At 60.6% G+C, this 20,982-nt stretch overlaps 2 protein-coding genes and 1 long non-coding RNA gene across 4 annotated transcripts; 1 reads left to right on the forward strand and 2 right to left on the reverse strand.

The window, feature by feature from the left end:
• Positions 1–3,107: 3,107 nt before the first annotated feature.
• Positions 3,108–11,481, reverse strand: LOC122910756 (tripartite motif-containing protein 15-like). Its single transcript, XM_044255418.1, has 9 exons — positions 11,396–11,481; positions 9,705–9,975; positions 8,646–8,741; positions 7,289–7,519; positions 6,555–6,577; positions 4,684–4,799; positions 4,156–4,323; positions 3,499–3,671; positions 3,108–3,368 (listed from the first exon to the last, which is right to left on the reverse strand). Exons 1-9 carry the CDS (start codon positions 11,479–11,481, stop codon positions 3,108–3,110), a joined length of 1,425 nt encoding a protein of 474 aa, XP_044111353.1.
• A 552-nt stretch (positions 11,482–12,033) lies between these two features.
• On the forward strand, positions 12,034–18,356 carry LOC122900441 (tripartite motif-containing protein 10-like). Its single transcript, XM_044239125.1, has 7 exons — positions 12,034–12,477; positions 13,890–13,985; positions 14,558–14,788; positions 15,397–15,419; positions 15,700–15,815; positions 16,851–16,883; positions 17,839–18,356. The coding sequence occupies exons 1-7, from the start codon at positions 12,034–12,036 to the stop codon at positions 18,354–18,356; spliced, it is 1,461 nt and encodes a 486-aa protein (XP_044095060.1).
• On the reverse strand, positions 14,667–16,873 carry LOC122900446. Of its 2 annotated transcripts, none has more exons than XR_006383226.1 (4): positions 16,787–16,873; positions 15,914–16,014; positions 14,979–15,053; positions 14,667–14,746 (listed from the first exon to the last, which is right to left on the reverse strand). It is a non-coding gene; the product is annotated as an uncharacterized LOC122900446 (long non-coding RNA). The 2 variants fall into 2 exon arrangements; XR_006383230.1 differs by lacking the exon at positions 16,787–16,873 and adding an exon at positions 16,516–16,657 and having other exon boundaries at positions 15,914–16,034.
• Positions 18,357–20,982: the final 2,626 nt, after the last annotated feature.

The following is a 20,982-nucleotide window of genomic DNA, read 5'->3' on the forward strand; positions in this document are numbered from 1 at the left end:
TATGCGTTTGACCAAAATATATTTCTCGTGTATTTTTGGTCTTTGTCCACGGTTCTGGCTCACGGCTTCTAAAACCTTGGAATTTCCCAAACCATCTCTTGTTACAATTTTCAGTCTCTTGTTCGAAATCTCTTCAGATCCGTGAGGGCGATGGGTGTTTTGTTATTGAAAACAGGCTCCCTTTACCCCAAGTGGGTTTATGTTAACAAGGCAACTTCCATGACTGATTAGAAGGTTGAAACTCAGTCCCACACCCTGATTTCTGGGGAGGGGAGAGTGGCTTGAAGTTGAATCCGTCACCGATGACCACTGATTTAATCATTACCCTACGTAATGAAGCCTCCGTGAGAACTCGAGAGGAGGGCGTACAGAGAACTCCCAGCCAGCCACCAGGACGCTTCCCCCGCGCTGCCGTGCTGGTCTTCAAGCTTCACGAAGACAGAAGTCCCTTTGCTGACCACCCCCCTTATGTATCTCTTCATCTGGCTGTTGATTCAGATCCTTAATATCTGCAATAGGTCAATAATACAGTTAGTAAACAAGTTTCCTGAGTTCTGTGAGTCACTCCAGAAAATTAGTGGAACCCAAGGAGAGGGACATGGGAACTTCTGATTTATAGCCAGCGGGTGAGGCATCTGACGTGGACGGCAGTCTGGGGGGCCTGAGCCGATAACCCGGGAAATCCGACGCCGTCCCTGTGTAGGTGGTGCCAGAATGGAGTGGCATCTGCGGGACACCTAGCTGGTGTCCACATCATTGGCGTCAGGGTCAGGAAAACCCATCTACCCCACACTGGGGTTGGGTTCCAGAACTGCATTACACCTATTAATCCATTTAAGCCACAGAAGACTAAGACTCTGAGAAATTAAGTAACTTCGTCTGGCAGAGCATAGGGTTTGACCCCATCACAACCAAGCCAAAGGGCTACGAGCCGTAGCAGGAACCGTCGGCCACAGTGATCGGCCCCACGGAGGTTATCAAGGGTCCCCAGACACACATGGGCAGTCTGGCAGTCTTGCAGTCTGGCACACAAGCCAGTACCAAAGCAATCAAAAGCCTTTCTCAGGAGTCTGGGATTGAAGGTCCACAGTCGGGTGTGCGGGGTGGGGGCAGCCATGTAGATCCCTGCTTGGAGGGGTCTGGTTGCAGCCCTCGCATCTCCCGGGAACTTTCAGAAAATCTCCAGTCCCTCCCTACACCTTTGTAGTCAGAACTTGATTTGAATAAAACTCTCAGAAGGTGTTTAATTGCTACGGTTTGTAAAGCACTGAGGTAGATGGTGGCTCAGCCAAGAGGGTCCTGGGCAGGTTAAAGAATCTGTATGTGATTGTGAAATACGTCAACAGTGAACTGCGTCGTTATCAGGTAAAGTCATCGGAAAAGTCGGGGCGCCTGGGGGCCTCGCAGTGAAACGTCTGCCTTCGGCTCGGGTCATGATCTCGGGGTCCTGGGATCGAGCCCCAACATCAGGCTCCCCGCTCAGTGGGGCAGAAGACAGTAACTACATGTTCTTTGCTGAAAGGAAGTATAATGAGACGTAGTTGACGTGTTCTGTAGAACACTCTGGCAATTAGAAGCCATAAACTAGGGGCTCCTGGGTGGCTCAGTGGGTTAAGCCGCTGCCTTCGGCTCAGGTCATGATCTCAGGGTCCTGGGATCCAGTCCCGCATCGGACTCTCTGGTCAGCAGGGAGCCTGCTTCCTCCTCTCTCTCTCTCTGCCTGCCTCTCCGTCTACTTGTGATTTCTCTCTGTCAAGTAAATAAATAAAATCTTTAAAAAAAAAAAAAAAAGCCATAAACTAGATGTATGTACAGCAACATGCCTGGATCTTAAACCCAAGATCGTAGCTAAAAAAAGGTAGAAACAGTCCTGTACTAGGTATCTGTTCAGAGCTCCCCCTGTAGCCGAGGACGTGTGAAAACACGAGAGTCGCGCCCGTGGGGGTGAGGAGAATGGGAAAGAGAATCCAGGGAGATGGGGGCAAGTGTAGGGAACACGAGGGGACCTGGCCTGGGGTGCTGCGGATTGCTCACCAGGACCCGTGGAATATGACTGAGACAGTTCTCGGCCCTGAAGTCCGAGGAAAAGGGGGGAATTGGCAGGAGTGGGAAATAAAGGGCACAAGGGAAGCCAGCAAGACTGCCCACAGACAGGAAGGCCACCCTGCGTGCAGAGCAAAGCAAGGAGAGGGAGACCCGACTGGGGCTCGCAGGCTGCTGTAATCACGGTTCTTGGGCTGTGGACCGAGTCCTCCTACACACCCCACCTGGGTCGTCACAACCACTGCTCTGGTTCTCTGAGGCACCCCAAGGGCATGGCGGCCCCTCACATAAGCCAGCAGCCCAGTGCTCTGGCCGGAAGCGGACAGAGCTCAGCGCTCTCCCAGTCCCAAGACCAGCAATGCTTACAGAAGCACCGAGCCCAGGGTTCACCCGCCGAGGCTACCCCGCGGGAGATAGAGGGTGGTTTACATCACAAACCCTGAGTTTCACATTGCCCTGTGGGATCACCAGTGGGTGATTTTCCCCCCAGGCAGCTCCCCATCCTCCTACTCCTTAAGCTTTCAAATTCCATTTTCTTTCTTATGCAGAGCAGTTTAATTTTGGCCCGGAGCCTCCATCTGTGCCTACCCACACCCCTAAATTACCGGAGCCACTCACCTTAAATTTAGTCACACTTGGAAATACAGTGTAGGTGGCTCATTCGCTTTTTCAAAAAAAAAAAAAAAAAAGTCTTGGTTGTCCAAAGCACTAGGTCAGAGCGCAAGAAGTGAACCCAAGCCCCATCATCCAGTAATAATAATGGTAATAACCGTGACTATCCGGGAGGTTCCTTAGACCTGAACAGCATGTCATCTTGGGGAAGAGTGCCATCAGGGACGGGACTGCGTCCCGGTCGCCGAGATCCCACGGACCTGCGCAGATGAGACCCAGGCCGTGCAGAAGTGTGACGGTTCCTACACTTTATTAGACACTCTCTACCAGAAAGAAACGTGACCTAGTGTCAGAAAGGAGGGGACGTGGGCGTCCCGGGGCAGGAGGAAGAGGCCTGCGCCTGCAGCGTCTCCAAGCGCGGCGGACAGGAACCCACCAGTCCGCTCTATCAACTAGAGCTCGCCCGGCTCAGCTTCGCTTCCCCGCGGTGATTGTTCCTGAAGCTCCGGCAGTTTTCGGCGTGGTGTTTTGTTCTCTTTTTCAAAAGCGCGCGGGCTCCCCAGCTTTGCCCGTGTGCCCAGGCAGCCCCCTGGTCTCCGCGGCAGCGCCCCTTGGACGCCGCCCCCCGCCACGCAGGCCGACCGGAGCCCGTTTCCCCGACGGCCGAAGCCGGGCACTGAGCGGGCGAGCGGGCGCCGAAGGCGGGGTGCCCTCTGCGGCGGGGCGCGGCCGGGCGGGGCGCAGCGGGAGCAGCAGGTGCGAGGGCCTCGGGTCTGCGCTCAGGCCCCGCCCCCTCACCCGCCCCGCCCCCCCGCCTCCCCAAGGGCTCAGGGCGGCACCTACCTGCGGGGGCGCCTTGAGAAGCAGCCGGGGGGTGCCCAGCGCCGCCGGGACACCCTCGGAGCGCAGGGGGCCGTGCGGCAGGTCCTGCTCATCCCGGATGAACGTCGCCGGCTTCCTGTCCTCGGTGAGGGCCCGGCTTCGGCTGAGGGCGCGCGGGTCCGGCGGGGCAGGCCCTGCGGGAAGAGAGCCGGGCTCGAGGGACGCGCCCCGGGGCGCACGCGGCGCTGGGGAGGCCGCGGTCTGTGCCCGGACGCAGGACCGCGGCCTCGCGCCCGGCGGGCCAGTGCAGCGCCCCCAGGGTTTGCGTCTCCGAGCGCGGCCGGCCCGGCAGGCCAGGGGCCGGTGGATCGGAGTCTGCCTTGGAACAAGATGCCCCGGGTTCCTCCGGCACGTAAGTCAGGTCGTCCAGGAGGGCAGACGCTGTGTTTTAGAAACCATGCATTTGTTCCAGTCGAAGAGTCTGGCGCAGTGCTGGGCAGAACACGCGCAGCCCAGAGTTTCGTGACCCTTTTTGGGGAGATAACATCCGTACAAGGACAAGCATGGACAGCACTAAGCCCTGTACGTGTGTGCGCTCCCCTAGGTCCTGGCCGCCCATGGGGTCCGAGCCAGTGCGTGCTCCATTTTAAGGAGAAGAACCAGAACCGGGAGGCCCACTGGCTTGCCATGTCTCATAACCAGCAGAAGCGAGAGCAGAGCACCCAGTGGTCAGGCTCCAGACTTCGTGGAGGGAACTGCTCTGGACTGACTGGACGGAGGAGAGAAGGAAGCCCCAACCCCCCAGCTGTTTACCTGAGTCTGTTTCCAGATGATGCGCCAGGTTTTCTGAGAGAAACAGAAACAAAAAGCTGTGTGACTTGTGATTTCCCACGAGCATTCCCGAGAGCAGAGCCGGGAACCGTGGGAGCCCAGGGACGGGGGCTGGCCCTCCGCTCTGTGCCCTCTGCTGTGGTCTACTGAGACACAAGCTGCCGCCACCTGCCTGGACACTCGGCCCAGTGCGGGTCCCAGGGGAGAGAAGATGCTCTCGGGACCGGTCCCACTGAGCAGACCACCAAGGGAAGGCTTAAGGGAGGGAAGACACCGAGAGCCGGACTTGGCAGGCAGGGGGAAGGTGGTGATGGGAGGAGGACACGGCTGTCCCACCAGTAGGGAATGGGGAAAGCTGCCGCCCCTCCCCTTTACCTGAGAAGGCCCTCAGCATCTCTGGGAGGAAGAGTGTTTTCCAGTGGAGATCTCGGATCTTCTTGACAAGGTCTGGAGAAATTGTCTCTGGACTCACAAAAGTCCTTGTCTCATACCTACAGACAACCAGCCCTTAGGAATTGGAGGTACGGGCGCCTGAAGGGTTCAGGGGGTTAAAGCTTCTGCCTCCGGCTCAGGTCACGATCCCAGGGTCCTAGGATCGAGCCCTGCATTGGGCTCTCTGCTCAGTGGGGCGTCTGCTTCCCCCTCTCTCTCTGCCTGCCTCTCTGCCTACTTGTGATCTCTGGCAAATAAATAAAATCATTTTAAAAATTTAAAAAAAAAAAAAAAAAGAGTTAGAGGTAGGTCCTCTAAGAGAATGTCTGGGTCTTTGGAGGCTGGAAGACACAGAGGTCATTACCCTGTTTGCCTCTAGAGGACAGTACAGTGTTGGTGGAAAAACGACCTTAAACTGCTCTTTCCGATCTGGGGCTGTTCATTACTAGGGGAAAGGGGGTGAGAGAAAACAGGTTAACAGCTCCGTCCTTGCCTGTCCCCGACAGCAGGAACACGAGCAGGCTCGGCGCCCTCATCAGACCAGCTAAAGGACTGCACAGCCCTTTAGCCTCTATACCCCAAACACTGAAAGTGTGGGAGACACGGTACGCCTGGGTGGCTCAGTGGGTTAAGCGGCTGCCTTTGCTGGGATCGAGTCCCACATCGGGCTTCTTGCTTGCTCAGAGGGGAACCTGCTTCTCCGTCTGCCTCTGCTGCCACTCAGCCTGCCTGTACTCGCTCTCTCTCTCTCTGTAACAAATAAATAAATAAAATCTTAAAAAAAAAAAAAAAAAAGAAAGTTTGGGAGACCCTTCCCAAGCCTCGGACCCCAGGTCCAGACCCTGTGGCTGAATACCAGGTGCCCTTCGCAGAGCACGGAGAAGGCACAAGTGCAAACAGCAGAGGACAGCACGGAGCCAGGGGCTGCCCTTTGCAGTGGGTCTGCAGACCCTGAAGGACATGGGGGAGCCGGGAAAGGACTGGAAGCACATGCCAGTCTCCCACGCACCGTGCCACCGCCGTTCATAGGCAATCTCTCTGCTCAGAGTTACAGTTTACGTGCTGTTCTATTTTTTTTTATTTATTTTATTTTATTTATTTGAGAGAGAGAGACAGTGAGAGAGAGAATGAGCGAGGAGAAGGTCAGAGAGCGAAGCAGACTCCCCATGGAGCTGGGAGCCCGATGTGGGACTCGATCCCGGGACTCCAGGATCACGCCCTGAGCCGGAGGCAGTCGTTTAACCAACTGCGCCACCCAGGCGTCCCTTACATGCTGTTCAATGCTGACTCGAGTACCAGTAGTTTTGAGAGCTAAACAGGTGTTCCTACATCAGCCTAAAAACACGATTATGGCTTATAATTTCACCTCCAGGGGAAAGCCGTATCCCTGATACCAAACAACTAGTTTAAAAACGGACTCTCGGGGGTGCCTGGGTGGCTCAGTGGGTTAAAGCCTCTGTCTTGGCTCAGGTCATGATCCCAGGGTTCTGGGATCGAGTCCCGCATCGGGGCTCTCTGCTCAGTGGGGAGCCTGCTTCCCCCCCTCTCTCTGCCTGCGTCTCTGCCTGCTTGTGATCTCTTCTCTGTCAAATAAAATCTTTTTTAAAAATAAATAAATAAATAAAAAACGGACTCTTGGAGCACAGCCCTTTAGGTGGAGACTGTGTGTCTGTCTGTCTGTCAAAGTGAATTTGCATTTCTGTGGGGGGCAGGGTAGAGAGGGCCCCCCTCGGTCTGTGTCCAGGGGAACAGAGGTGAGAGGAACAGAGTGAACAGCCGGGTGTCGAGGAGGCAGGACTGGGGAGAAGCCCTACCTGCTCTGGTCGGCCTTGACATCCTATAAAAGAGAAGGAACATGCACTCAGCGTCCACACGTCCTTCCCACCGGGGGCTCCACACAGCCTGTTCTCCTTATTGTCCGGCCTCAGAGCTCTCTTCCTGAGCCCTGTGTCTGCTCCCTTCCCTACTCCTCACACATCCTGCGTCCCGCCTCATCCAGGACCCTGCTCAGGTCATTAGAGCTGGCTTCTTTGACTTAGCCTTCTCTGGGGACCGTGTTCTGCCTCCAGGGCTTGAGGGCTGCTGGGGAACAGGGTCCAGGTGCCAGTTACCCGCTGGACCCGATGTGAAATGGGATAGAAGAATGATAATCTGTGTGAGCCAGGGACCATGCTAAGCATTTCGTATGGACTGTTTCCTACCATCTTCGCAGGAGCTCTGTGAGGGAGGTGCTATTGTTATCCCCACATTTAAGGGGGCTCATGAGGCTCGCCCCGGTCACATGGTGGCTGGAAGAGCCTGTCCTCAAACCCAAGGCCCCCTGACTGCAAAGTCCCTGACGCGACCACAGTGGGTGGACAAGTCAGCCAGCCTCCCTGGGTCTGCAGTCTGTAAGCTCTCTGGGCCGGTGCAACCCGAGACCTGGCAGTCCCTTCCAGTGGAACCAACGGCCGCTTGCCCTTCCCGCCTGTCCCAGCATCCCCGGCCCTCCGCCCATCCCCCTCCTGGTTGGCCCCTCTCCTAGCCCACGGGGTGGGCACGGCCTCACTTGCAGCAGGACGCTGGCCGGCTGCTGACTCTGCTCCTCCAGCTCCTGGGCCTGGGCTCCGAGCCTGGTGATCTCCTCGGAGAACTTGGAGTTGTACTGGTCCCTCTCCAAGCAGGTCTGCACCTCCAGCTCCCGCAGCCTGGCCTGCAGGAGACTGTGCTGGTCTGCCAGCTCCCGCTGAAGTTTCCCAAACGCCGCGTCCACCTGCTGCTTCTTGCTTTCAATGTGAGTCTGCGTGGGGTAAACAGAGAAACAGGCCAGGAGGAAGATGGAGAGGCTGGTCTCTAGGAGGGTCACCTGTATGTCACGACCCAGAGACACAGGGAGTCCCGAGCTCTCTCAGCACTGTGGCGGAACGGGTCTCAGAACAGACTTGCCAGCGGTGAGGGCTGTGCCCCTGTCTTACCGGAGAGTCTAAGAACAACGCCCCAGAACGCCCTCAGCGCTGTGTTGAGCTTCTGAAGCACCCTTCCCCATCTGCCACACGGCTCTCTCCTCACCATGCCTTCCCTCGAGTCAGGGGGAGCCGGTGGGAGTCGTCTGTCCGAGAGCCACTGAAGGAACCAGGTGGTTCGAGTGTGTGGCATCGCTCTTGTCCCCTGACATCGCCCTCCGCACGGCATGCTTGGAAGGGAGCCGAGGAGAGCTGCGGGTCTCTTCTGCCCCACAACTCTGTTCCCTTGGTCAGGGCACCCGAAATTCTCAGACTGCGGCTTTCCTCCTGGATGACTGTGCAGCTCAGAGAGGTTGCCCTACAGCTCACCCGACGTGCTCAGGCCAGCCCCGAGGTCAGCGACGCTGACACCGCACACACCTACCCACCCCTTCCTATCTGAAGGCAGTGCTTTAGGGCACACAGAACGGGGTGGGAAGAGTGGCTCTGGGCCAAGGCATCTGGCTTCTAGGGACACCTGCTGGCTTGGTCGCGGAAGCGTCTGACTCGATTTCAGCTCAGGTCGTGATCTCAGGGTCCTGAGAGCCAGCTCCGTGGGCAGGCTCTGAGCTCAGCCGGGAGTCTGCTGCAGTTTCTCTCCTTCTGCCCTTCCCATTCTCTCTCTCTCTCAAATAAGTAAGTGCTGAGGGAGAGAGAGAGATCCGGACTGTAGCCACGTCATCTCGACCGTGGGCTTGGCCCTTCGGGACGTCCCGCTCCCAGACCTGTTCTCTCTGTCAAGCGCTGAGAAGATGGGTCCTGGGCCAGGTCTCAGAACCGTCTCCAGCCGTGAAGTTCTGGGATTCCGCAGCCTTGACCCCGAATGCCCGCGCAGAGAGTCAAGGACGTGAATGAGGACAGCCCAAGAGGACCTGACAGGAGGCTTCCCCAAGCCCCCGAAGACCAGGTATCAGAAGCTCTTACCAGAAGCTTTTGGAGCTTCCTGTCTTCCCGCTGCCACGTGGCCTCCATCTCGCTCTTGTCCAGGCGCAGAGCTCTCGACTGGCTCCAGAGACAGTCCTGCGGGGAGAAGAACGGGCAGGGAGCGGCGGCTTCGTTCACAGGGAGCATCTGCGGAGTCCCAGGTGCGCCGATGGGGAGAGACTCAAAGGTGAACAGGGCGGTCCTCGTCCTGCAGACATCACCTGGAGATCACCGCCCGCCCGAAGTACAGGGAAGGCGGAGTCCCGGGTGGCAGCAGCTGGTGGGAACAGGCGGGCGGCGGGGCAAGGGGCAAGGGGAGGCTGCAGAGACAGGAGGTGCTTACAGTGGGTCTGGAGAGGGGCTGTGCGTGCCGCACGCGCCTGGACCGTCCCTCAGGTGGCCCCGGGGCCCAGTGACCATGCCGAGCTTTCCTGGCGCCGGGGACCCACAGGAGGGTTTGGCGCAGGGGAACAACATGGTCTACGGCGTGTTTTGGCAGACTGGAGGATGCTTGGAGAGAAGGGACACAGGGGGAGCGTTCGAGGCGGAGCGAGTCTGGGCGCGGACGGCGGGAGCCATCATTGGAGTGGCCGCGGGGGTAAGGCCGAGTCCAAGGCTCAAGAGCTGCTTCAGAGAAGATCACTTGTAGACCCAGACGCCGGATGGACAGAGCGAGCGGGGGGTGGGCCAGGTGGGCCGTGTCATGCCCCCCCCACAAGGAAGGGGGCGCCTGCAGGCCGCCCTTGCTCGCCCCTCGCATCCCGCTCAGCCCAGCGGTCTCGGCCTTGGCAAGTCCCATACCCTGTGTGGGTCCTGGGAGGCCAAGGTCACCTGCCCACAGTGGGCAGAAGACTGTCCCATGCACTCGTTCACGGATGCAACTCTCTGTGCCCGGTGGCCGTGGGGCCCCGTGAGGCTGAGGTCCCCCGGAGCCTGTGAACGGCCACACGTCCACGGGGAACCATGATCCTTCATCCAGATCCCTCCCCGTTCCCTCCACGGCGGACGACAGGACGCTGTCCCAGCCCACACAGGCCCCCAAAAAGCCGTCCATCTTACCCGGTAGGGCTGAACGGCCCCGTCGAGGACGGCCACAGGGTGGGTGCGGTGGGAGGGACCCTCCCGACAGACCACACAGAGCAACTCAGCATCGGTCTCGCAGAAGAAGTAAATCTCCTCACCGTGCTCCTCACAGCGCATCTGCCCCAGAGGGCCCAGAGGCACCGGGACCACGAGAGGCTGGACGGGCTCCTTCTCCTTGCAGGGCACACAAGGCAGCACCTGGCAGGAGAGCTGGGCCCCCATCCGGGAAGGTGGGGGTAGGCGCAGCCTGGAAGAAGGTGCGTCCACGGCGCGGATTACCACATCCCCCAGGGTTTCCTTGCGGGCTGGACGGAGGCTCCTCACAGGAAGGCCCAGAGGGCATCCCGCTGCCGTCCACAGCCTGTCCGCAGAGGCCTCTGCCTCAGGCCACACAAATCCCCGTCCCTGATATTTGTCACTCCTGTGTGAGTCATGGAGGGAACACAATAGGACGCTTCAAGAAAGCAGGAGGGTTCGGCCTGGGAAGCCACCGGCCACCACCCATCAGCTGAGGGGGTTCAAACTCCAGGGCACTGGAAGTGACCCAGCATTTCCCAGCAGGGGCCTGGTCAGCCTGTCCTCCACTCCTGCTGCGTCCTTCTGTCCCTGGGGTGGGGAGCCCAGCATGCATGCACTCACAGGGAGATGGGTTTCCTGGAACCCCACCCTTGACTGCTGTGGGGTGGAGAGTTCCAGGAGGAAACACAGGGAGGTGACATTGCTTCCTGTCCACTGAGCAGGTGGGAGCCACCAGCTTCCACTCTCAGGTGTGCGCTCAGTGTCAAAGTCCAGACTGCGGAGGGAGGGGTTCTCCGGCCCCTCCTCTGCCTCTTCCCCGCTCACCTTACCCACCCAGGCAGGCCTCCTCACCTGGGCCGCCACCAGCCGGGGAGCCAGTGTCCCCAGACCGCCCACTTCCGTTGTTAACAGCCCTTGCGTACAGGTGTGATACCTTCGTTTGACAGCACGTGAACGGACTTCCCTGCGGTCGTAGAGGTGGAGGCTGCGATGCGGGGGTCAGTCCGAGCCTCCTGGCTCAGGGCACGTGCCCCCAGCCCCTGCGCTGCCCCCATCTGATGGTCCAGGCCACGGTTTGTCCACTCCTTGCATCTGTGCATAAAACCCAGGGGAACCCCATTCTGACGCTAGCCATCCGCCCTGCGCTGTTTCCCTTGCTCTGCCCCTGAGCTGCTGTGTGTACCCCATTTCCTTCCCAACCGCCCTGGCCCTCCCGGTGGGGGGGGGCAGCCACCCCCACCCAGAGCCCGCAGCTCCGCGCCGCCAGGAGCACGAGAATGCGGCGGGTCCCAGCGAAGATGCGCAGCTCGCCAAACGATACACCTGTTAGAAGGGACGGAAAATACCTCTTTCCTAATTCTTAGACTGGTTACACGTGGGAATGATTGTACTGGGGGCTAAATAACATACTAAAATTAACTTCCCTTTTTAAAATACGGCCAGGTGGAAACTTGAATTGCACCGGAGGCTCCCGTGGTGTTTGTGTGGGGGCACAGCTCTGGGACGCTCAGATCTGAGCACGGATGGAGACCCGCACCTCCCCACGCACACGCGGGGCCCCGTGGTCTCAGCGCCAGGCTCGCTCCAGAGCGGCGGGGGGCTCCAGGCTCCCCGCGGACAGACACCGGCGTGAGCGGTGGGTCCTGCACCAGTGCCGGTGGTTGCCGGTTTCCTTCCTGCTCCCCACGCAGGGCTGACTCTCGCCTCCGTGGAAGCCGCCGCAGGCCGGGGGCATGTCTCTGAGCGCAGCCAGCTTATCTGCGCCCTCCCACTCGCTGGGCCGGCCGATACCATATCTCCCTGGGGGCAGCTGGTCCTACTGCAGGAGGCTGGTGTGGCCTCTCTGGTCCCCGACCTGGTCCGCCTCCCACCCCAAACAAGGACTATCTCTGCCAGCTGTGGACGGCGAAGATACGACCAGCGCGGGCTCAGTGACAGGTCAGACGCCGCGGCCTGGGCTGTGGGCTGCAGCCCAGACGGTGCCTGAGGACGGCTCTGGAATGTGGGCCCCTCCTTCCTCCCTCTCCTGGAGCGGGGCGTCTGCTCCTGTGGGAGGAGGACGAGAGGACCGCGGCATCAGGTGGGTGCCCTGTCCTTGGGGGCGCGTGTGTGCGCATGTCTGTGTGTGTGCCTGCGCGTCCACGACCACCAGGGCGTCTGCGCATCTACGACGTGGCCGTGTCTGGCCGTGTGAGGACGAGTGTGTGACCTTGCTGTTTTCCCAGATCCTTCCAGCTCAGCCCCGCACAGAGAGTGACCTTGAGGTGCCAGCGGGCACAGCGGGTCCATGGCCGCAGCTGCCTCCGTGACCAGCCTGGCGGACGAGGTCAACTGCCCCATCTGCCAGGGCACCCTGAGGGAGCCGGTCACCATCGACTGTGGCCACAACTTCTGCCGGGGCTGCCTCACACGCTACTGCGAGATCCCAGGCACAGACCCCGGGGACGCCCTCCACGGGGACGCCCTCCCCTGCCCCCTCTGCAAGGAGCCCTTCCGCCCGGGGGGCTTCCGGCCCAACTGGCAGTTGGCCAGCGTGGTGGAGAGCATCGAACACCTCCAGCTGGTGTCTTCGCCGGACTCCGAGGCAGAGGACATCTGCAGGGAGCACGGGGAGAAGGTCTACTTCTTCTGTGAGGACGACGAGACGCAGCTGTGCGTGCTGTGCCGGGAGGCCTGGGAGCACCGGGCCCACACCGTGCACTTCCTGGACGAGGCAGCAGGGCCCTACAGGGTAGGAGAGGGCACGCGGGGGTCCGGGGCACAGCCTGCCTCCCTCTCCCTGTCCTCCCTCGGGCAGGAGCCCCAGGCGAGCTGCAGCACGTTCCGTGTTGCTCACCTGTGGCACAGTTTCCGGGGCTCCACAAGGCCACGTGGACTGTCTGGGTGGCCACGTGGGTCCGCCCCGCACGTCTGAGGGTGTCTGCGTTTGGGGGACGATCGTGCAGACAGTGTGATGTGCACAGACGCGCCGGTGGTGCGTGCAGGGAGGCCCGTGTGCTCGTGTTGGTGAATAAACCAGTGTTTGCGTGCAGGGGGGCGCACGGGTGCGCAGTCCTCCCCGTCCCCCATGGCGCGTCGATGTCCACGAGCTCACCGGCGTGACGGGAAGCATCATCTGTCTTTCTCAGTGTCCCTGCGTGGATGTTTGTGTGTGGGGACCTGTTCCCACTCTACCCCAGACCAAGCCGTTTTTACAGCGGTGTGTCGGCTATTTTTATATTATCCAAGTGTCTTCTCCCGTCTGGAATCAGACACAGAAAATGGGTTCTATTCACAACAAGGGACTGTGTGTACGCGTTCCCTCTGACAGAGACGGGAGCAAGTCAGAACACGTTCAAGAAGGGCATATCAGGCTCGGGACAGATCCCAGGCCTAGCTTACCAGAGACAAAACAAATTAGGGTTGTTGTTTTTTAAAGATTTTATTTATTGGGTGCCTGGGTGGCTCAGTGGGTTAAGCCTCTGCCTTCGGCTCGGGTCATGATCTCAGGGTCCTGGGATTGAGCCCCCGATTGGACTCTCTGCTCGGCGGGGAGCCTGCTTCCCCCTCTCTCTCTTTGCCTCTCTGTCTACTTGTGATCTCTCTTTAAATAAATAAATAAATAAATAAAATCTTAAAAAAAAAAAAGATTTTATTTGCCTGTCTCTCTGCCTACTTATGATCTCTCTTTAAATAAATAAATAAATAAATAAATAAAATCTTTAAAAAAAAAGATTTTATTTATTTACTTGACAGACAGAGATCACAAGTAGGCAGAGAGGCAGGCAGAGATGGGGGGTTGGGGGAAGCAGGCTCTCCGCCGAGCAGAGAGTCCAATCGGGGGCTCAATCCCAGGACCCTGAGATCATGACCCGAGCCGAAGGCAGAGGCTTAACCCACTGAGCCACCCAGGCGCCCCAACAAATTAGGGTTTTTAAGCTGAAGACAGCCAGCCTCAGATAGGGAAACTGAGTTATGGGCTGTGTTGGCACAGGGAGAGGTTCCTGGAGAGCACAGCGAGAAGGAAAGGGCCTGGAGAGAGCCAGATGCTGTGGACAGTTGGGACACAGGTGTTGTCAGCCAGGGGGTGCTCCCTCCGTCGGGTCATGTCCTCTTCACGAGTCATTGCTTCTGTGTAACATACCACATACTTTTTCTCTCCAGGAACAAATACAGAAGTGTCTTGAGTGTCTAAGAAAAGAGAGAGAGGAGATTCAAAGAATCCAGTCGAGAGAAAACGAAAGGATACAAGTCCTCCTGGTAGGTCTCCGTCTGCTCCTGGACCTTGTCCTCCCCTCCCCGCCGGGATCCAGTGGCCCCTGAAGCAGGGCCACGTAGCACGGGGGCTGGGAGGTCACTCGAGTGACCGCTCTAGCTGACTCCCACCCAAACGAGCGCATCTCTGCCCGGCGTGAGGTGGGAGTAGGAGTTGGCAGGACCTCCCAGACCTGCTTTAAGGCTGTAAGGACCACAGGCGATTCGGCCCAGGACACAGCCTTGTGCTGAGGGGAGAGCGCGCCCTGTGAGAGGCAGGAGGCAGGCTGTCCCACCTCCTCCCCGGCTAGGCTCCTAGAAGCCCAAACGGAAGGGGCAGACGCCGGCTGGGCCGTCAGCTCCCAGAAACCGCCCGGCAGGAGGGAAGGAGGCCACAGCAGTTCCCGCTCCACCGAGGGACCTGGGGCAGGGGTTCCAATTCTCCATCCAAGGAGGAGGCCGTGGATCAGGGCCGGAGGGAGACGGGGCTGAACTAACTGGGGAAGCCTAAGAAAGGGAGGGGGAGGAGGACGAGGAGGAGGCCTCACCCCTCCCGGCCCCCCCTCCTGCCCCGTCAGTGTCAGGTTGCCACCAGGAGACAGAAAGTGGTCTTCGAGTTTGCACACCTGACCCAGTTCCTGGAGGAGCAGCAGAGCGTCCTCCTGGCCCAGCTGGAGAAGCTGGATGGGGACATCCTGAGGCAACGGGACGCCTTCGACGTCCTGGTCAGCGAGGAGATCTGCCGGTTCAGCAGCCTGATCTCGGAGCTGGAGGAGAAGAACAGGAGGCCCGCCCGGGAGCTGCTGACGGTGAGCCCCCCCCACCCGCGGCCGCCTCCGACCTCCGGCGCCCGCCCACGTCCGGGCCACCTCCCCTTCACCCCGAGGGCAAGAGAGGTCCTGAATTCCAGAGCCTGCTGCCCACACAGGCCCCGGTCACTCTGCATCCTGGCTTCTCACTGTCCATGTCCATCGACCTGGGGTGGGGCCCTTTCCTTACCTGCCTCTCGGGGTGCTGTGAGACGCCAACGGGAAGATGCAGTGGAAACGAGCAGTTTGAAAAGCATCTCGTGCTCTGCAAAGACATGTCCCGGGCTGTTTCCGAGGCTGGGGGTGCTGTGGGGACACCCAGCACTCAGGAAGCTCTTCCCGAAATAGCGGGGGCGCCCAGCGAGGCATCAGATGGGCAGCGTGATTGGGGGCCACACTCCCGGTTTACGGGACTGAGAGGAGGGGCCTTAGCCTCCAGCTGGCTGCCAGGTCCCTCTGCTGTGTGGATGCGTGGGATCAGGAGGCGGCCTCTGTGACCCCGGACGCCTCACTAGCCCCAGAACTCAGCGGCTGCAGGATCTTGGGTGCTTTTCCTTTGTGGCAACATGGTGTTTGTCTGAACTCCTGCCCTCCCCTCTTTCTCCTAGGACATCAGAAGTACTCTGATAAGGTAAGCTGCTGTTCCCTTGTCTCCCGCAGAGCACGCACATCGTCTCCCATGGGCGTGCACACACGGCGTCACACGCCTGACTCTTGCATGCCCACAGCCTTGTCCCGTCAATGGCACAACTTCATACACACGCGGGCCTTTGCACGTGCCGCTGCCCAGCAGTGGGCAGTGGGGTGGGTCCCCGAGGCAGTGTGTCTGCCTGTGGGACCTGCTTCCCCTGCGCCTGGTTCACAGGTGGCTAGCCGAGTCTGGAGAGACCCCACTCTTTCCGTGCCCCTAGATGTGAAACCAGAAAGTGCCGGAAACCAGAGGCTGTGTCCCCTGAGCTGGGCCAGAGGATTCGGGACTTCCCCCAGCAGGCTGTCCCACTGAGGAGGGAGATGGAGATGTTTCTGGGTAAGAGGACCCCAGGGTTCCCCCAGGCACGGGGGTCCATGAAGCCCAGACTGGGAACGCCCCCCACAATCCACCATTGAGCGCCCTTTGGCTCATACCCTTCCGGTGCTTTCCTGGACTGTCCTTCTTTGCACGTGTTGGTAAAATCTGCCGGTCGGGATAACGTAACGCTGGAGAGCAGTAATAGAGATGAAGATCTCTGGAAAAAAATTAACTGATCTGAAAAATAATTACACAAGTAAATCTGATCTGCTGACCTTGAATAATATAAAAAATAATGATTAACAAACCCGTCATTTTTGATAATTTAAAAAGTCTGCAGAGGCACTTGTCATACATGGTAAGTTTCTGATGATGAACACGGCTAATTAATAACCAGGCAGAGTGTTTCTTCGTGCTGTGGGGCTGCTGACTCTCTCGCGTCCCCCCTCCCCCCCGTCTGGCCGGCGCTCCAGGCCCCTGTGGGGACTGGGCCCGTGTTCCTGGAACAGGCCGTGCTGGTGGGAACAGGCGTGATGCCGGGCGTGACTCAGGTGTGCGGCTCTGGCAGCGCCCTGTCCCTGACGTCAGGGGCGACGCTGCCCTTTTCCATGTGGCCCGCCCACAGCAGCGTCCCCTGGATGGGCCCACACTGGAACCTGGCAGCAAGCACGCCCAGTGGCCAGGCCGTGAGGGATGCCGTCCGCTAATCAAATCTGACCTTTGTTCCAAAAATTTCCCAGGAGAGTGAGAACTCAATTCGCCCCTTTATCCGTTCTTCTGGTTGATGTCTCTGGCGCACGTGCTCTGCCCCACGTGAGAGGCTGCTCAAGGCAGACACAGCCCCCCAGGGCCAGGCGGCCGCCCCCAGACCCCAGAGTCAGATGCACGCTGTCGCTGCTTCTCCAGACGCTGATGTTCAGAAGCACGGGTCTGGGGGTCCGCCTGCTGTCCCTGTCCCGTCTCCCCCCCGCTGGGGCCAGTCTCCTCACCACTGAGCAGGGTGTGGTTTCACGAGACAAACGAGAGCTCATCCTGGTTTGTTCCTCTTCACAGAGAAGCTGTGCTGTGAGCTGGATTCTGAGCCAGGTAGGCGGCCTGCGCCAGGATGGGCGGGGGCGGGGAAGCCGTGGGTCATCGGGTTCCCTGCCAGGCGCTCCGGAGTCCCCCGCCGCGCGCACACATGTGCACACACACACACACACACACACACACCCTGTCAAGAAGCGCGTGTTCTCCTCTGCACCGGGCGGGCGGGGACAAAGGTCACACCAGCCGGACCAGGGTCATCAAGAAGGGCTTCCTGGGCGAGGGGACTCTGATCTGGGTTTGGAATCCCACGGTTGGAATCACTGCACAGCGCACTCGGTCTCCGTGGAGTTTAACGGCACAGTTAGCGGGAAGGCAGCCCGCGCAGGAGCCACCCAAGGCACCTGTCGGCCAGAGACCGGCGCCTCGTGCCGCTGGGCCCACGGCCACACCTGCATCTAGAACCGTCCCACCTGTGGGCCACACCGTGCAGGGTCTGTGCTGTGTTTCATGCTGGGAAGCGCCCTCTGACTCGGACGGATTTAAAATCACGGAGGCAGCGGGAATAAGCTTCAGGCGAGCCCGAGCACTCGTGGGGGGCAGACCAAGAGTGGGCCTGCCCTCGGGACGGAGCCGAGGTCCTCTCGGCCCTGGAGATCTCGGAGGCGGGAGGGGTGGGGGCCGGCGGCAGCAGGGCAGGCACAGCCTCGGGAGGCCACGCGTTTGCAGGGTCAGGGCTGCCCTCCGAGGCTGGCACAAGCCGAGGACAGCGGGGGTGGAGCCCGGGCATCTGTGGGCAGGCGGAGCACGCACCGTCACCGGTCCGGCTGCTCAAAGCCCCGCCTCTGTCCCGGGTGGTCTGCGGGGAAGTCGGAGCAGCGGGACTCCCGCATGGTCCTTGGGAGACACGCGTGCCGCAGGCATGGTGACGCGGAGAATGACGCCAGCAGGCGGGGGCGGGGCGTCAGCCGCTCCCACAGGTGCTCCACGGTGCTGCCGTCTCTGTCCCCTGCAGCGGACATCTGCCTGGACCCCCAGACCTCCCACCCCAAGCTGCTCATATCTGAGGACCGGCGGCGCGCGCAGTTCTCCTACAAGTGGCAGAGCTCGCCGGACAGCCCCCAGCGCTTTGACCGGGCCACCTGTGTCCTGGCCCTCGGCGGCTTCACGGCGGGGAGACACACGTGGCTGGTGAAGGTGGACCTGGCCCACGGGGGCAGCTGCACGGTGGGCGTGGTGAGCGAGGCCGTGAGGCGGAAGGGGGAGCTGCGGCTGCGGCCGGAGGAGGGGGTGTGGGCCGTGCGGCTGGCCTGGGGCTTCGTGTCGGCGCTGGGCTCCTTCCCCACGCGGCTGGCGCTGCAGGAGCAGCCCCGGCAGGTGCGCGTGTCCCTGGACTACGAGGTGGGCTGGGTGACCTTCGTCAACGCGGTCAGCCAGGAGCCCATCTACACCTTCACGGCCTCCTTCACCCAGAAGGTCTTTCCCTTCTTTGGGCTCTGGGGCCGAGGGTCCAGCTTCTCCGTGAGTTCCTGAGAGAGGCGGTCCCCCTCTGCCGGGACCAGCTCCCTGGAGGATGGTGCGAACGCCAGCCCTGACAGCTCCCCGGGGGACGGGGTGGAAGTCCGGCAGGGTGAGGACTTGGAGGGCAAGGTGGGTGACCCCCATGTGCTGTTCAGGCCTCTTCCTTGACACCGGTGGATGGCCTGAGGCTCCAGGGACACAGGAGTCCTGGGCTGGGGCCAGAAGACTGGGCTGGAGACCAGCCTGTGGCCCCCACTGTGTGATCTGGGACAAGGCACCTCTCTTCATTCCGTCTTCTTCCAGAGAAATGAGGGTTCGTATATGTGTGCCTTCGGGAAACATTTCTTGTGTGGTACCGGTGAGCCAGGCAGGATGGGGCCACTGCTGGTGTGAAAATGAAAAAAGTCTGGCATCTGCAGGAGCTCACAGACCGGACAGAGGCGGCAAGAGGACGTCACAGCGGGGGCGGCGGGAGAGCGCAGGGCACGGGGCCCAGCCCAGCCGGAAGGCTTCCTGGGAAGGGGTGCTGTAGACGCGTGTGCCCAGGGAGGGGAGAAGGTCGGCAGAGGCCGGACTGGCTGGCCCTGCAGCCCTCGGACGCTGGGTGACCAGACCCTGACCCTGCCCGCGGCCTCCCGCCCCCGACACACGTCAAGTGAGGTGCAAGGCCGGACATGGTAACCGGCGGCCCTCACTGTCCCTTACGGCGGCAGTCACAGTCTGGGCTCCAGAACGGGCTGGTGGGAAGGATGAGGCCCAGAGAGCTGCGCTGTGGGGCAGAGACGCGCCCGCGCACAAGGCTGTGGATTCCCCGCAGGGGTGACCGGCAGCAGCGTGGACGAGGCTCCAGGCCCGGACTCACTGGTGTCCAGGGGTCAGCGTGCGGAAGGGAGAGAGCCAGGGTCGCGGGGCATGGAAAGGGAGGGACGTCAGCCGCCCCGGGGTCGGGGTCGGGGGGACTGAGAGGCTGTGTGCAGAGTATGGTTCTCACGCCCTCTGTGGTCTGAGGCTCGTCTTCCGCTCTGTGCAAACGTGCCGCTCCCTGCCAACCTCGTCAGCACTGTTTGCTCTCCTTAAACACAAACTGAAGTGGGGTCACCTCCCCACGGGCCCGGGAGCCCGTGCAGGCCAAGGCCCGTGCCTGGGGCTCTGCTTGTCCTCCTTGGGGCGCAGGCAGAGGACACGTGGGCCCGGGAGCGGCGGCTGCACGGGGCTGAGCGCATCCGCTGGGCGCGTTCACGATGTCTATAAAATATATTCGGGGAAGGCTTGGTGAGTTAAGCGTCTGTCTTCGACCCAGGTCATGATCCCGGGGTCCTGATCCAGCACCGTGTCGGGCTCCCTGCTCAGCGGGAAGCCTGCTTCTCCCCCTCCCACGGCCCCTGCTGTGTTCCTTCTCTCGCTGTCAAATAGATACATATTAAAATATATATATATTCCCAGAAAACGTTCTATTCAAAACTGTAGATGCGTGTAAGTCTCTGAGTGATGGTAATACACACCCGAAGCCCCACACCTGGGTCCACAGAGAACTGGCCTGTGTTTCTGTTGTTGGCGGGCCTGGTAAGACACCAGCGGCCCGGTCCACAGCTGCGAGAGGATGCTGTGTGGTGCGTCCCTAAAGCTGCCCCTGAGGAGTCCTGTCTCACAGGCGGGGTGAGGTGTGTGCAGCCAAGGTCACGCAGTGAGGGCCGGAGTGCCCATCTGGCCCACGGGCCTGAACCACTGTGGGGTGGGCAGGTCCCGGGGAGCTAGCTCACACAGCCACACTCCCCACGCAGGGCCTGCATCTGTTCCCCTCGCTGAGAACAGATGACTCGGTGACTCGGGGCAGCTGTGGGGGCTGCTTGTCCTGGACCGTCCCCGCCTGCCCCACAAGAGCTCGGGTCTGAGCCGCCTTCCTGGCTGTCACCCTCTCCAGGCCCCATGGGAGGGCCTCAGCCTGTCTTGTGGGCCGTGGGTTCCCCTGAGGCTCTTGTTCCCCTGCCCCTCCCAGGAGCAGCACCTTCGTTCACCAAGACTGAGATCGTTCCAAGGAAGAGCTTTGTTAGAACTGACCGGTAAAGAAGGAAAAGGGGTTTTCTGCCACAACCAGGCCTCACGGGGAAGCGATGGCCCCACGGTGGGGAGGGGCCAGGCTCAGAGGGAGAGCTCGCGCGCGCGGAGTGTTCTAGGTGTTCCCTCATTTAATCCTCCGACACCCGTGCGGTGGTGCCCGCGGGAGCAGCCGCACCGTGCACGTGCGAGAACAAGGCCCGTGCGGCTGAGCCCCTACCAGGTTCCCGCAGAGCCAAGGGCAAGGGCGCACAAGACTCGTCGCACACGTGGGGGTTCGGGTCCAAGCCCGGCCAGGGACCACCGCCGGCCTCCGAGTGTCCGGGCCAGCAGGACGCTGCCGCGGGCAGGAGCGGGCACCGCCGTCTCGGTGTCGGGGTCCGAGTGCCTGGGACGGGCTCATACCGTAGGCAGAGCTCATGCTTCTGCAGCCGGCCTGAGGGCGCTGCTCCCTGTGGGCCGAGGCCGGAGGCTGTGGCCTGTTGAGTGGCCGCCTGCGGGTCCCCGGCCCGGCCCTCGTGCTTCATCGGCCCAGCGCGGATGGTGTCCGAGGAGTCCTGCCTGCCATGACCACACAGGGTAG

This window comes from Neovison vison, chromosome 1, assembly GCF_020171115.1.
Source record: "Neovison vison isolate M4711 chromosome 1, ASM_NN_V1, whole genome shotgun sequence".
NCBI classification, from domain to species: domain Eukaryota; kingdom Metazoa; phylum Chordata; class Mammalia; order Carnivora; family Mustelidae; genus Neogale; species Neogale vison.

Excerpts from the sequence above, each read along its gene's own strand:
- LOC122910756 (XM_044255418.1), bottom strand. The coding sequence starts at position 11,481 with ATGCCCCCGGCCTGCGGCGGCTTCCACGGAGGCGAGAGTCAGCCCTGC. Across the intron at positions 8,742-9,704 it reads GGGCCGTTCAGCCCTACCGG|GACTGTCTCTGGAGCCAGTC; the intron begins GTAAGATGGACG and ends TTCTCCCCGCAG. Across the intron at positions 6,578-7,288 it reads CGGCCAGCGTCCTGCTGCAA|GATGTCAAGGCCGACCAGAG; the intron begins GTGAGGCCGTGC and ends TCTCTTTTATAG.
- LOC122900441 (XM_044239125.1), top strand. The coding sequence starts at position 12,034 with ATGGCCGCAGCTGCCTCCGTGACCAGCCTGGCGGACGAGGTCAACTGC. Across the intron at positions 13,986-14,557 it reads AAAGGATACAAGTCCTCCTG|TGTCAGGTTGCCACCAGGAG; the intron begins GTAGGTCTCCGT and ends CTGCCCCGTCAG. Across the intron at positions 15,816-16,850 it reads GGAGATGGAGATGTTTCTGG|AGAAGCTGTGCTGTGAGCTG; the intron begins GTAAGAGGACCC and ends TCCTCTTCACAG.